General features: G+C 44.5%; 1 protein-coding gene and 1 long non-coding RNA gene across 2 annotated transcripts; both read right to left on the reverse strand.

The window, feature by feature from the left end:
• Positions 1-4,555: 4,555 nt before the first annotated feature.
• Positions 4,556-6,478, reverse strand: LOC119336272. The gene is made up of 2 exons (XM_037608270.1): positions 6,053-6,478; positions 4,556-5,957 (listed from the first exon to the last, which is right to left on the reverse strand). Exons 1-2 carry the CDS (start codon positions 6,399-6,401, stop codon positions 4,897-4,899), a joined length of 1,410 nt encoding a protein of 469 aa, XP_037464167.1. The 5' UTR covers positions 6,402-6,478; the 3' UTR covers positions 4,556-4,896.
• Positions 6,479-14,041: 7,563 nt separating this feature from the next.
• Positions 14,042-15,144, reverse strand: LOC119341148. The gene is made up of 4 exons (XR_005164926.1): positions 15,041-15,144; positions 14,763-14,864; positions 14,589-14,695; positions 14,042-14,514 (listed from the first exon to the last, which is right to left on the reverse strand). It is a non-coding gene; the product is annotated as an uncharacterized LOC119341148 (long non-coding RNA).
• Positions 15,145-15,987: the final 843 nt, after the last annotated feature.

Here is a 15,987-nt window from a genome sequence, read left to right on the forward strand (position 1 = left end):
ATTTATTCTAGGCCTTCCAGCGATGTGCGTTCAGTGAGAGGAGACGTTCGCTTCGACTAAAATGCATCTGTGGCGACTTCATCAATCGCAAGGTGATGTGCCAGCTTGGTCTGTCAAAAGGTGCTCCTAGAGGTAGTGCGTATGTGCATTTATATGGATGAGTGTGTGCGTACATATGAGCGTCTGCGTACTATGTAAAAAAGTGTGCCAAGTATTGAAACCAGTTCGGTGTAATTTTCAAGTTCATACACTAAAGTGAATGCCGTGTCAAGTTCTAGCACCATTTTTTTTTGAACATCAGTACAGACTCAAGCGCTCATATACACGCGCATACACTCATCCCTATGAACGCGCACACACACCATATCCCTATGAGCACCTCCGAAAGACTGAGCCGGCATATCATCTTGAAATTTACGAAGTCACCGTAGGCACCTCGTCATCGACGGGAACGTCTCCTCTCACTGAATGTGCATCGCCGAAAATCCTGAAATAAATCCAAGAATAAATGCGAGCACCAGGATTTGAACCCTGGTGGGTTGGGGATACCACAGTCCCTCTAACCATCCAACCACAGGTTGGTTCGCGGCAAGTTCTAGCACCGTTGGTGTAATTAGAACAAGTATAATAAGATACAGTCAGTAGGCTATAAGGATTAAACTATTATATTTGTGCTAAATTGGATGAGAGAGAAGAGAAAAGAGAAGAGAAGTGGAGTTTAGATTAGTAGGTAGCACAGACTCCAAGAAACATTGTGAAAATGTACGGTGGACCATGCATTAACAAAGTAGTACTATTTAGCAACTCCTCCCTTTGTTCCATAATATAAGAGCTTTTTCGACACTACACTGGTGTAAAAAACACTCTTATATCGGAGGGAGTAGCTACTAGAGCCAGTGGCGGAGACAGGGGGGCGAGTAGGGGCATTTCCTAAACGGCGCCTTAAGCGCCCGTTTTAGGTGTTAAGGCAAACGGGCGCACACCCCCTTCTTCACGCGGGCCGGCCCATTTCATTTTTTTTCCTCCTCTTTATTAAGGAGGAAAAATACTACGAGCGCGGTGGGAATCGAACCCTGACTTGCTGGTGATATACACACTACGCTAACCACCACAGCCACCGCACCTTTCACGTCTTCCATCAGTTTTTTACTTCTTTTATTCTTTCTTTGTTTCTTTTTCGTTTTTTTATTTTTTCTTGAAAGAGTTTCGTTTAGTTTTTTTTCTTTTATTTTTCGTTTTTCTTAGAACTGTTTTTGTTCCATTTTTTTATATATTTTTCACTCTTTTTATAAATACATGAACGTTCTCTTCAAATTTGTGAACTTTTTCCCAATTTGATGAACTTTTTTTTCAAAGTTGATGAACTTTTATCAAATTCAATGATCTTTTATTTTGAAATTTGATAAAAAAATCAAATGCGGTGAACTTTTTTGAAATCCATGAACTTTTTTTGAATTTCGATGAACTTTTTCATATTCGATGAACTACTTTTAAAATTTGCTGAACTTTTTTTCGAATTTAGTGAACTTTTTTTTCGAATTCGGTGAACTTTTTTTCAAATTCGATGAACTAATTTTCAAATTTGATGAACTTTTTGTTCACCGTATTGAAGAAAATTGTTCACCATACATTGAAAAAATGTTCAGTGTGTATAAAAAAATGTTCATCATGTATAGAAATTTTGTTCAGCATGCACTCAAAAGGAGTTCATCGTATTTAAAAAAAGTTCTATGTGTATTTGAATATTGTTCGCCGTACATTGAAAAAATGTTCAGTGCGTATAAAAATGTTCATCGTGTAGAGAAATTTTGTTCAGCATGTACTCAGAAAAAGTTCAGCGTATTTTAAAAAAATGTTCAGTGTTTCTTTGAATAATGTTCACCCTATACTAAGAAAATGTTCAATGTGTATTCTAAATTTGCTTTCTAAAAATTGTTCACAGTACAAAGAAAGTATTCAAATTTTGAAATTTGTTCAGTTTTTGAAAAACATAGTTCACTTTTAAAAGAAAAGGAATATTCGAAATTTCTAATAAGCAATTTTGTTCTGCTGTACTAAACATTTCATGTTTCCTTCTCTGTTCGCTTATCTTAACAATATTAAAGATAGTCATTTTTCTAATAAGCAATTACATTTTTTTTAAATATAGTGGAACAGTGGAGCAACCATATGCAAGGAATTTCTAGTAAGCAATCGGCAACCAATAGAAACAGTGAAACAGAAAAAGGGGTAGCGAGTGGAGTAGAAACAGTGAAACAGATGAGAAACAGTGGAGCAGAAACAGGGATAGCGAGTGAAATGGGCTTCGAATCAAAAGCCCAGTTCGGGCACCTCAATGGGCGCCAGGAGACCGAACCGGCGCTGAAGGCGCCGGTTAGGAGCTCCCGCGAGTAGGGGCCTGGCCCCCCCTAACGACCGAGCAAAAGCTGAACGTGCAGTAAGTAATTAGGATAGCACAGGTGATTATGTGTGTACTTGGCCCCCCTATCTATAACGTGAAGCAGAGAAAAAGGAAAGCCCATGAGAGGAAGCCCACTCGTGAGTCGTGACAAGATGTTTCCGCCGGTAGCTAGCTTAGCGTCAATTGCGGCAGCTCTCCGGTGATTAATCTGTGATTGCAGTAGCCCTAAAAAATTTGTGATTGCGATCGTTGCGCCGCAGGCGTCCTTCACCACTGCTGCCTCGTGCCTTCCTGCCCTCCTGTTGGCAATCAACAATACGAATCATACACCGGCGCCGCGACGATGATCTGCCGATGTCCTATGGCTGCACTCCATCTCGTTCTCCGGCCACTATAGGCAACTAGCCAAGGTTAGCACTATCTATATACTGTCTACAACTACTAAACATATCTCAAATTTGATCTTGCGTGTCGGAAGTACTACTAATAGAATTTCTCAGTTTTGATCTTGCATGTCAGAATACTAATCTCAGATATATTTTTTTTGGTTTTCTGACATGTGATACTAATTGGGGGACTTGTAGTTTAAAAAAGCGCCGCCAAACAGCATAAAGATGCATTCATTTTTTAAGCATGTTGCTTTGAGTTCTCGAACTAAGATGATACTCCAACCGTTCATAATGTAAGACATTTTCTAACACTACACTAGTATTAAAAAATGTTTTACAGTATGGGACAAAGGGAGTAGATGACAACATTGCATGATAATGTACGCTGAAATAAAATTAGCAGCTAAGATCTCTTTTGATAAAATAAAAATCATCATATTGGGCAGTCGTGGAGGCAAATTTATGCTAATACATTTTTTGGAACAAGCTAATACAAATTTAGTGGTGTTCTCTTCACATGAAGCGGAATGTTACGATAGGTATTTTTTGCCCTTGGTTTTTTTTCCTAACTTCGCTTCCCCCCGCCCCCCCCTATCTAAATCCTGGCTCCGCCCCTGACTAGAGCAACTACAATAATGGTATTATAGTCCGCTTACATGACACTTTTGCATATGTGGAGGAGAGAGACATGAAAAAATGATGGGAGTGGGCTCTCATGTAAGTGCCTAGCTATATGCTCCTAGGCAAATACAATAAATATGAAAAAAAAGATAGAGAGAAGAAAAAGTAGTACTTTTATAGCCAACCTTATTTTTTCTATGAATACGCAAAGCTTGCGTATCATTCATTGATAGAAGGAGGCAGAACGAGTACAGGTAGGGTCACATTACATAACACGAACGCAAGGAGGCGTGTACATAGCACCCGAAGCAGAGAAAAATAGGATGCTCGGCCCAAGCAGAGGAAGCTACACAGCTAAACCCACAAAACCCCGAACAAGAGAAGCAAATGGAACCAACAAGACATCCAACATCGTCAGGGAACACCACGAGCACAAGATAGGGCCTTCAAGAAGGAAAATGCTGCCACGGCGCCACCGCTGTCTGGTCCGGAGAACCGAACCTAGGGTTTCCCCTGAGCTCGAAGAGGGACGCAGATGAAGGCCATGGCAACGTCTCCAAGAAGAAAAATGACGCCCGCGAGCGTTCCCATTGCCAGCACCGGCAAACCGAGCAGAGATTTCTCCCTGGTCTGATACTGAGCTATCCCAAAGCCGTCTGATCCGAAATTTGTGATGGGGAAGCCGCATTTGACCGGAGCCGCCAAGTCTGTAGGGGGGTTGGCCGCTGGAAGGTGGCACCTGACGCCACCGGACACACGTCCAACCTTATAGCTAACCTTATTATATAGTAAGTGACTATAAGTGATGACTAACCATGCTCTTATACATGTTAGCTATTAGGTTGAGTATATGTGACATGACAACTCTGTATAACCCGTTGTTGACTACACTATTAACCATGCTCTTACCTCTTCTGAATAAGAGCTGGACGTGCCATGTAGGAGGGGTATGCATTAACAAGTCTCTGAAACTCTCTATGTTTCTCTGTTCTCTCGTTCGTCCTCATTTGTACTCCATTTCCCATCCTCAAATCTCACCCGTATCTTGGTGATGAATGAAGCTATGATCCGGGACATTACAATTACAGGGATTGGACTATCATGCAATTAATTATGATTAGCATTATGATTATTTATGGGCTCATCTAGTCATCTTTGCTTGCACTTACACATTGTACACCGGTACACATTACCACAAGACACAACATTACACTTCAAATTGTACAACCGGCAATGCTACACGTACAAACGATTTACAGGCTTTTACAGGATGGTTAACCTTGATTGGTCAATAGGTGAGCGGGGCGGCCCACCCCCCCTAAAAATCAGGGGGAAGAGGTTTGTGATTGGTTGTTAGATGGAAGGAGCGTGTAAAAGCGTGCAAGTCTTTGTATGTCTAGCATTTTTGTTGTACAACTATGTACAATCTCCAATCAGCAATGAATTAATGAGTGCACGTATGGCTTGCACGGGCCGTTGGCTTCCTCACCCCCTTCTTCTGGCGGCAACAATGGCCACCAAGGAGACGGCGGCCACCGACGACGCCCAGATGACGCCGGGGCGGTAGCGGACGAGGAAGTTCTGCATCCTCGTGTCGTGGAACCGCCTCACCTTCGCGATCTGCACGTCCATGGCCATGTACACTGACGGGTACGTCGCGTACCCGTCGATCCGCTTGACCAGCTCGTGCACCTCGGCGCCGGACGCCCCGCCGCAGCGCACGGCCCCGGCGCGGCGGAGGATCTTGGCGTCGGCCGCCTCGTCGACGAGCTCGTTCATCATCTGGAAGTAGCGCGTCACGGGCTTGTTCTGCTCCTCGTACTCCCGCGCCAGCAGGTTCCGGGCCACCGTGGCCAGCTTGAAGTCGTACACCAGCGCCGGCAGCTGCAGCCTGGCGGACGCCTCGTCGAACTCCACCGTCGCGCGGCCGTCCTCCCCCGGCGCGATCCGCACGCCGGAGCGGCTCAGCTCCCTTGCCGTCGGCATGCGGGACGTCCTGCCGCCGGCGGCCGCCCCCTTCTCCGCGTCCGGCGGCGTCGGCACCACGCTGGCGTGGAGGAAGTCCAGGAGCGCGATCTCGTGGTTGCCGTCGAACAGGCCGCGGTCCACGGCCGGCAGCTGCTTGTTGAAGAAGGGCGAGTAATACCAGCAGAAGGGCCTGACGACGACGTCGAAGAAGGTGGCGGAGGTGAACCCCAGATTGTAACCCTCGAGGCATTGCCGAAGCCCCTCGAACCTGGCGTCGGCGGCGACGTGGCGTGCCGCGTCCTGGACGTGCCCGACGACTTCGAGGATGAGCTTGAGGGGGTGCTGGTTCTCCAGCTTGATCATGTCCGTGACGATGTCCTGCATGTGCGTGGACTTGAACCCCTCGTCGACGGCGTCGCGGCCGACGCCCTCGGCGGCCTTGACCAGCCTCGTGAGGAAGCCGACGACGAGAAAGACGGCGTCGATCACCTGCTTGTCGTCCGACTCTTTTTCTTCGTCGTGCATCTCCGCCGTCTTGCTCTGCTTCTCCTCTGATCCATCTCCGCCGCCCGCGCCGGCTAAAAGTCAGAGCGTACATATGCATGGTTAATGCCAGGAAAGAAACGTGCACATTCCTCTAAACTAACGGTGTCATGCGTGCGTGCTTGCGTACCAATAGGCGTAGCCACGGCGCCCGATACTTTGTTGACGACGTCCGTCACCACCGCGGCTTTGGTCTGCGGCGCCGGTGGCCGTTCGTCGTCGGGGTGGATGCGGAAGCGACATTCGCGGGCGAGGCTGAGGAGGAGGCTGGTAGCGAGGGGCTTGGCGCCGTCGTCGACGTGGCGGCCGGTGACGGACTCGTAGACGAGCGCCGCCTTGACCCAGAGGCTGTTGCGGCGGTCGATGCCGCTGCCGCCGTCGCGCGCGAAGAAGACGCTCCGCGGCACGAACTCGGACGGGTTCTCCGCCTTCATCCGCGTGTACGCCGCCGACTCCAGCATCCTCTCCGACGGCGCCATGGACGGACGGACACACGCGATCGAGCTAAGCTTCAACAAGCTGCCGTACGCGCCGGTGTTGCCTAGCTACCTGTTTAATCCAGCGTCCAGGCAATGAGAATGAGATGGGTAGGGACGAGGCGCCAAGATAGATTTATAGGCCGGTTTTTCCAGGACCTAGTGATGCACACGTAATTGGCCATGTGACTGCGGGGACAAGGAATCGACGTTGGTCGCGACGTACGTCCAACGGGGAAGGATCGATACCTAGTTGACATGACCCGTACTGGTTTTCTTGTTGGGTCAGGCCTACATGAGGCGGTCACGCCAAGCATAAAGCCTGTAGTAGGTTTGCAGGGCAGGAAGGGTGTGCCCATGCATAGATGCACTTCAAGCCCGACCGTGGCCGTGAGCACAAGGCACACCTGACCTGGGCCCATCGCCCCCTCCTGTCTCGGAAGATTCATCGACGACGCCATTGGTCCATTTGCTTCCTCTTGTCTCAGCCTTGACAATGACGACGACGACAACAACAACAGCAGCAAAGATTTCTATCAACATTTCTAGGGTCTTGTGAAATGGGACCTCAAGAAGCTATTGGATGATTTTTCATTCTGGAAATCTAGATATACTAGTAGACTGTCCGTACGTTGTCACGGGCTCTTGAAATAGTTTGCAAGAGTTACATGTTAACTTTTTAAGGTCTCGCCCCACCATAGATCCAGACCCCCACCACTGATTCTACCCCGCCTAGGCCGCCGCCTGCCGCCGCGCTGCCCCATCGCGTTCGCCTCCGCCCCGACCCCGCCCGCCTCCTCTCCGGCCGCCTCCGCCTCCGGTCCATCCTCCGCCCGGCCCCGCTCCGTCCGCCTCCCCTCCGGCCCTGCTCCGTCCGCCTCCTCTCCGGCCCTGCTCCGTCCGCCTCCTCTCCGGTTCGTCCGCCGCACTGCTCCGTCCGCTTCTGCCCCGCACCGCACGCTGCCGCCCCGCTCCGTCCGCCTCCGCCCCACGCCGCACGTCGCCTCCCGCTCCCTGCTCGGCCGCCGCCCGCTCCCCGATGGCGCTGAAGAAGACGCCGAAGGGAAAGTCCGGTTTCTTCGGCATGAGGGCGAAGCCCTCCGGGAACTTTGGACTGGAGTTCTCCGATGCCGGGCAGCGTTGGTGGCTCGGCACGTATCCCACCGCCGATGAGGCCTCTCGTGCCTACGATGTGGCGGTGTGGCGTGCTGGATGGCCGAAGACGGACCTAAACCTCCTGGAGGTCCAGTCCCAGGCGGTGGCGGAGTGGCTCGTGCTGCAGGGCATCCGGATGGAGGAGATGCCGACTAAGAAGGCGAAGAAGAGACCCGCGGTTGTTGTCGCTCCCGGCGAGAGCGACGAGGCGGCGATAGCTTGGTTTGCGTGATTTGCGTTTTGCTGCAAAGCCATCTCTAATGAAATGCTATTTGCTACATTTTTAAATAGGAAAATTATTCCGATGAGTCAGCCATAACTCAACAGACCAATCTCTAATGAAATGCTATTTGCTACATTTTTTAAATAGAAAAATTATTCCGATCAGCCAGCCATAACTCAACAGACCAATCCGAACCCACATTTTCTAAAGTAAAAAAAAAATTCCTTTGATAGATCAAGATGCCAAAATGTCGTTTGCCCGACTGCTATGTTCCTATACACGCAGAGCAAATTATTTTTCAAATCAAGGAATTAAGAAAAGGAAGAATATCATGATGTTCGTGGCACTTGCCAGGTCTGCCATGCTACCATGGCATTGTCTTTTTAGTCTCTACCCACATGCCGAGTTGAGAAATAATCTTCAGATATACCCACTGCTAACACATTCACGTACATAATGACCCTTGGCTGATTGATTTGGCTGGCTGTTAACACAAGCACACAACACACAAAATCAGTCAATCGCCACACGAGTATGCATTGTTTACTTTATTCCAATTGTGATGCAATCGTGACACCTACAAGCCCGGTCCGCTCGCCCGTCACGGTTATTGCCTACTCGCCGCTGGTGCCAACCTCTCGACCTCACCACCGCCGCTCACCACTCAGTCTCCACCGGCTGCCCATTGCCTCTTGCGCCACCCGCGCGCTTGCTCGGCCCAATGTTGTTGATTGGAATGCGGGACTGAAGGTAATCCATGGACATGTTTTAGTTCTGCTTGGCATCAATCTTTGGTACTTGTCAATACATCTAACGCACTAAAAAATCGACTCTCAGACAGAAAAGTGATCTAACTCTATTGATGAGCACAACAGTACATACCATCCCATCATGATGTTGCCATCTCTCACACTTGATGATTCTTGTTATTTATAACATGTACACCATCGGGCGATTGCTTTATTAGAAATATATTTACACAATATGATCAGAGCAACATCAAGGAGTCGGATGCTGGTGCACAGATTCTCCTCAAATTCCACATGCAACCCTTGTAGAGAAGAACAACATATTTTCCTTAGATGATTTTTGACCAAGCACCTACAGAAAAATTCAAAGAAATCATGAGGAGCATGGAGCCAAGCAAACTAATCATAGTAAATCATGAGAGGAGAAGCCTCTCAACCTACTACAGGGAATCGAGTCAACATTAATTCGTGTAAGAATTAAACCGTAATGTAGATCAACAACCCAGTAGTTGATAAAATAACCCTGACACAACCCATTAATACAATATATGGTCATAGGAAGTAGATTGAGATTGTGCAGATATCATGATCTACGAACCGTATCTACTCACAAACAGAACCTCCTCACATCACAAAACAAATGTTTCATCAACAGAAATTTTAGCGAATGCCAATTGGATTATATAAGTAAGATAGAGACATCAAAAAAAGAAAAGATAATTCAAAGAGTATATATTCTATTTTCTTACTTGACATCACAGAAAATGCAAGTCAAAGATATTGCGATACATCTTACCCTTCTATAAATTGACTGCAAGGCACAATCCCCAGCAAAATATACAGAATGAATTGCTCCTATGGTCCAAGTATTGCATAAATAGTTATATACAAATTATTCAACAGTGAGCATGTATTGCTCCTATGGTTCCAATTTCTCCTATGCTCCTATGCTCCTATGAATTGCTCCTATGCTCCTATTCAAAAGTGAGCATGTATTGCTCCTATGGTCCAAGTATTGCTCCTATGGTTCCAATTTCACATGTATGGAAAAAAATTACAGTAACAATCAAAAAATGTATTTGATGCAATGTATTTTCATTATTCCACTCCACTTGCATCTCCTAGTAGAACGCCGTGTGTTGCAACGGGCTATATTGACGACTTCTTTTTTTACGTCAAAGCACTCTTCTTTTCTCCCATTCTTCCTTCCCCCAATTAAAATTGTTTCTCAGAGTGATATGTGAATGGATAAATTTACAACGATACTAAAATATGAAGGACTAAAACCATATTCGACATGAAACTTATGGTGTTTGATAGATTGGATAAAACACGATGCTGACTTAGCACCAAATCTCATTGATAGTTCAGAACATGGTTGTCATACCATTGTACCTGAAAGATTTGTCTCCCCCTTCCTCGCTCCCTCTCTAGTAGCTGTCTCATGAGCCGGTCGTCATTGTTGCTGTTGATGGCGATGACAATAATGAGGAGGAACACCACAAGAGCTAGATGTTCTTGACCTCTTCCCTATGGTAACTGTCGCCTCTGCATTGGGTGTCGTTCATCAACACCACCGCTGCGCCAGCTGCTACTTGTATAGAAAATAAGAAGATAGAAACTTTGTGTGTTGGGTCGCCAGCTGCTCATTTGCTTGTATGATTGTGGAGACTGCGCTAAACAAGCGGGCCGGTAATTGTACTCCAGCTTGAATGGAGATGCACCAAGTTCACTTGATCCACCAATCAACTTTGGACTGTGGATCCCAAGTCCGAGAACAAAAACTCGCTGAAAGTCTGCATGTGTATCCAACAATCATGACATGTACTCCATATGTAAAGAAACATAAGAGCGTTTAGATCACTTCTTTAGTGATCTAAACACTCTTATATTACTTTTAGGAGGGATTATGGACCAAAAGAAGAAAATAAACATTGCATGCTATAGAAATGGATAATAAAATCTATCTGCATGAGATGCCACATGGATGTCACAAACATAAGCATAGTTTCGATGCACACTATCTCATGTTGCATGTTAAATACAGGTTTGTGCACGTTGACTTTTGCTGGTAGATGGAGATACTAAGATGAAAAAATGGTCACACAAAAATTGCTTTTCAAATGTTAATATTACCAAGACTAATCCATGAATAAAATGTATGCAACTATGCACAGTAAAGATACTTAAAATAGTTACTGGACTAAACTTACTGATATAGAGCTATCAAAACCGGAGCCAAGGCTCAAATCTTGAATAACGATCAAAGCAGACTTCAACCTTGTGGTTGCCGCATAGGCTCACCACACTGACAACACCAACTCTCTTCCGTCTTCTCAGTTTCTTGACAAAAAATGATACTGCTATTTGCACATTAGGAAGTAAATTATGCTTCAAGCATTACTCAAACCAAATCGGCAATATGTAGGCTTCAAATATCAGCAGGCATCCACATAGATTTCTACAGCTGAAATATAGTGTTGTGATTTGTGTACCCACAATGCAGAATAACCTATTGTTCTATTTGGTGGTTAAATAAATAAACATTATTGTTTTTGGCTAGTGCCTGTAGAGCTACTAAATGATAGTCAGCGTCACTGTATATTTCTAAGAAAGAAAATTATAAGACTTCATTGGTTGTAAATAACGCTAATTGTATTGGTTGCCACCAATGTCGACTTGAAAAGAAAATTATGGAGCTTCAGTTCATATGCATCTAGTCATATAAAAAAAAGAACACATGCTTCAACTCCTGTTAGTTCAGTCACAAAAAAAATCATCACCAAAAATCAGAAGACAAAGTATCATTGTTATATTTGTTGCCTTGATTGATTACTGTAGGTTAACACACCCAACTGGAATTAACCTGCAATAGGATAAAAGAAATTAAGATTTGAGACGTGTGTTATAGGGTTCGTAGAAGAGAGAAGAGGGAGGTACCATATCAAATCATTGGTCGCACAGTTTGACATTCAACTTTCCTTTTTCCAATGAGACCTCAGGGATTCATATACATAAACATTGATTGATATATCAGGTCCAACTCCCTGTAACACATAAAAGTTACTGGGAAGTCAACTAAAAAACAATTCTCAGCAGAAACATACGGCTTACCAATAAGGTGGACCAAAGGCCTTTATAAAATCCTCTACTATTCTCTTCTCTACAAATTGTAGACAACGTGTGAAAGATGCCCTTGTAATACCTAGTGGTTTTCTGCAGAATTTTATAGACATGAAAGTTTAGCTTACTAAAACCTGTTCCTTTGGTCTGTAAAGCTACATTGCATGAAAGCGTTAGGTAAAGATGCTCTAAGTTCTAACTGGAAGTTATATTGATTGACTGGTTGGCTTAGTGTTATTCACAAATCACGAAAGGAAGAAAAGCATCACCTGTGTTGTCAGGTGATTTCGAAGAACATCCAATGGGTAAGTTACAGATGCAGGTGTCACTCACGCTAGACCACCACCAAGTAAACATATAGACACTAACATAATTTGGGACGTCCATTCCGTGAAGCTGCAACTATATTTCGAAATTTATAAACCTATAACAAAAAAACATAGTCGTGAGAAATCTTGCAAGTTAACATACTAAAATTCAGTGCTGAACTTTTTGTATCGCTCATATCAATAGAAGCTGATGACTGAATAAGAAAATCGATCTATAATTTTCACAAGATTGCCTTTCGAATATGCCCAAAACACTTCTTGTTGAACAACCCACGAAGCCATGTGCCATATACTACCCTTCCTTAGAGCTGCAACATCTGAATGCATACCTGCCACCTGTCTGATCAATATGCCACAAGCTCATACAACAAACTTTATCATCAGCATATGGGTTATGTGACAAAAAATTACTGTATTCAAGAACATTTTCGCGAGATTGCAATTTTGTAGCTATGAACAGCATATGGTACATACAATGAATCCACAACCAAGTTGAAGTTTGGACCATGATTGGACAATACAGCGCAGAGTGTTGTAAATTAACAACAATAATAATAGGCCATGACTATCAACCAGAGATATATTGTTTGGGGCAATCAATTCAAAGCGAGGGAAGAATATATATCACATTCAGGGAACTTAGTTGATATTATCAGCATCCAATTCCTTTGAAGAATCTATATATGTGAGTGTGAAAGCAGAAGGAGCACAGCAGCACCATGAAATAGAAGAGAAATATTCCTTCACGCTCACAATCCATGCACACGAGAACGCCGGAGATAAAAGAGGGGGCGGAAAGCCTATTACCTGCAAGAGGATAGAGAGTGGCGAGGATCGAGATACAGATCTTGCCGACCACGCCGGTGAGGTGTGCGACGGTGATCCAGCCAAGGAGCCGCTACGCTTGGCAGGGGAAGGCCCCGACGACGCCATGAAAGAGGAGACGGTGGCCGCCGCCAGTCGACGGCAACGGGGACCTGGCGGATATCACCTTCATCATCCCAGACACGCCTTCATGGTGGGCATCCTCACGGCCCCTTGAAACCGCAGCAGCTTCTCCTTGCATCCCCGTCGCCAGATCATAGCAAACTGCACACACGTCCGAATCAGATCAAGATGCGGAAATAACCAAACCAGAAGAAGTGGAGGAGGGATTCGTACCTAGTCGAGGCCATGGACCAGAGGGTGATCTGCGGTGCCAACGCCAGACCGGTCAAACCTCCCACCAGCCGAGGGAGGCGGCGGCGACCTCGTTCCCCGGCGGCGGCGGCGGCGGATCCTATCGGGGCTGGGGCGTCTCCTCTCGGCGGCGGCGGCGGCGGTGGGTCCTCTCAGGGCTGGGGCGTCTCCTCTCGGCGGCGGCTCCTCTCGAGGCTGGAGGCTGAGATGAAACAGATCGAAATTTATTACCATATTCGATATTTCTCGAGTTATGGCCTTACCATACCTGGATTGATAGCCTTTGGGGTAATTTAAATTTATTACCATATTCGATATTTCCCGATTTATGGCCTTACCATATCTGGATTGATAGTCTTTGGGATAATTTAAATTTATTACCATATTCAAAATTTCCTGAGTTATGACCTTACCATACCTGGATTGATTTATTACTATACGTGGATTAATTATGATTTATTACTATATGATTGATTACTATACGTGGATAGCCTTACCATACCTGGTGGTAATTTAAATTTATTACCATATTCGATATTTTCCGAGTTATGGCCTTACCATATCTGGATTGATAGCCTTTGGGGTAATTTAAATTTATTACCATATAATTGCCATATTCAAAATTTCTTGAGTTATGACCTTACCATACCTGGATTGATTTATTACTATACGTGGATTAATTATGATTGATTACCATAAATACGTTGGGTATTGCCGGTCAGACGAGAAAAGAGAAAAACCGGTGGGAGGGGCTAGTGGGAGGTGGGACGAAGAAAAACCGGTTGAAAATAAACCGGTTGAAAATAAACCGGTTGAAAATAAACCGGTTGAAAGTGGGGGGGGACTATTCAACCAATTCGTCCATTAGGAATAGAGAAATTATGCTTCAAGCATTACTCAAACCAAATCGGCAATATGTAGGCTTAAAATATCAGCAGGCATCCACATAGATTTCTACAGCTGAAATATAGTGTTGTGATTTGTGTACCCACAATGCAGAATAACCTATTGTTCTATTTGGTGGTTAAATAAATAAACATTATTGTTTTTGGCTAGTGCCTGTAGAGCTACTAAATGATAGTCAGCGTCACTGTATATTTCTAAGAAAGAAAATTATAAGACTTCATTGGTTGTAAATAACGCTAATTGTATTGGTTGCCACCAATGTCGACTTGAAAAGAAAATTATGGAGCTTCAGTTCATATGCATCTAGTCATATAAAAAAAGAACACATGCTTCAACTCCTGATAGTTCAGTCACAAAAAAAATCATCACCAAAAATCAGAAGACAAAGTATCATTGTTATATTTGTTGACTTGATTGATTACTGTAGGTTAACACACCCAACTGGAATTAACCTGCAATAGGATAAAAGAAATTAAGATTTGAGACGTGTGTTATAGGGTTCGTAGAAGAGAGAAGAGGGAGGTACCATATCAAATCATTGGTCGCACAGTTTGACATTCAACTTTCCATTTTCCAATGAGACCTCAGGGATTCATATACATAAACATTGATTGATATATCAGGTCCAACTCCCTGTAACACATAAAAGTTACTGGGAAGTCAACTAAAAAACAATTCTCAGCAGAAACATACGGCTTACCAATAAGGTGGACCAAAGGCCTTTATACAATCCTCTACTATTCTCTTCTCTACAAATTGTAGACAACGTGTGAAAGATGCCCTTGTAATACCTAGTGGTTTTCTGCAGAATTTTATAGACATGAAAGTTTAGCTTACTAAAACCTGTTCCTTTGGTCTGTAAAGCTACATTGCATGAAAGCGTTAGGTAAAGATGCTCTAAGTTCTAACTGGAAGTTATATTGATTGACTGGTTGGCTTAGTGTTATTCACAAATCACGAAAGGAAGAAAAGCATCACCTGTGTTGTCAGGTGATTTCGAAGAACATCCAATGGGTAAGTTACAGATGCAGGTGTCACTCACGCTAGACCACCACCAAGTAAACATATAGACACTAACATAATTTGGGCCATCCATTCCATGAAGCTGCAACTATATTTCGAAATTTATAAACCTATAACAAAAAAACATAGTCGTGAGAAATCTTGCAAGTTAACATACTAAAATTCAGTGCTGAACTTTTTGTATCGCTCATATCAATAGAAGCTGATGACGGAATAAGAAAATCGATCTATAATTTTCACAAGATTGCCTTTCGAATATGCCCAAAACACTTCTTGTTGAACAACCCACGAAGCCATGTGCCATATACTACCCTTCCTTAGAGCTGCAACATCTGAATGCATACCTGCCACCTGTCTGATCAGTATGCCACAAGCTCATACAACAAACTTTATCATCAGCATATGGGTTATGTGACAAAAAATTACTGTATTCAAGAACATTTTCGCGAGATTGCAATTTTGTAGCTATGAACAGCATATGGTACATACAATGAATCCACAACCAAGTTGAAGTTTGGACCATGATTGGACAATACAGCGCAGAGTGTTGTAAATTAACAACAATAATAATAGGCCATGACTGTCAACCAGAGATATATTGTTTGGGGCAATCAATTCAAAGCGAGGGAAGAATATATATCACATTCAGGGAACTTAGTTGATATTATCAGCATCCAATTCCTTTGAAGAATCTATATATGTGAGTGTGAAAGCAGAAGGAGCACAACAGCACCATGAAATAGAAGAGAAATATTCCTTCACGCTCACAATCCGTGCACACGAGAACGCCGGAGATAAAAGAGGGGGCGGAAAGCCTATTACCTGCAAGAGGATAGAGAGTGGCGAGGACCGAGATGCAGATCTTGCCGACCACGCCGGTGAGGTGTGCGACGGTGATCCAG

This window comes from Triticum dicoccoides, chromosome 7B, assembly GCF_002162155.2.
Source record: "Triticum dicoccoides isolate Atlit2015 ecotype Zavitan chromosome 7B, WEW_v2.0, whole genome shotgun sequence".
Lineage (NCBI taxonomy): Eukaryota > Viridiplantae > Streptophyta > Magnoliopsida > Poales > Poaceae > Triticum > Triticum dicoccoides.

Excerpts from the sequence above, each read along its gene's own strand:
- LOC119336272 (XM_037608270.1), bottom strand. The coding sequence starts at position 6,401 with ATGGCGCCGTCGGAGAGGATGCTGGAGTCGGCGGCGTACACGCGGATG. Across the intron at positions 5,958-6,052 it reads CGCCGTGGCTACGCCTATTG|CCGGCGCGGGCGGCGGAGAT; the intron begins GTACGCAAGCAC and ends TCTGACTTTTAG.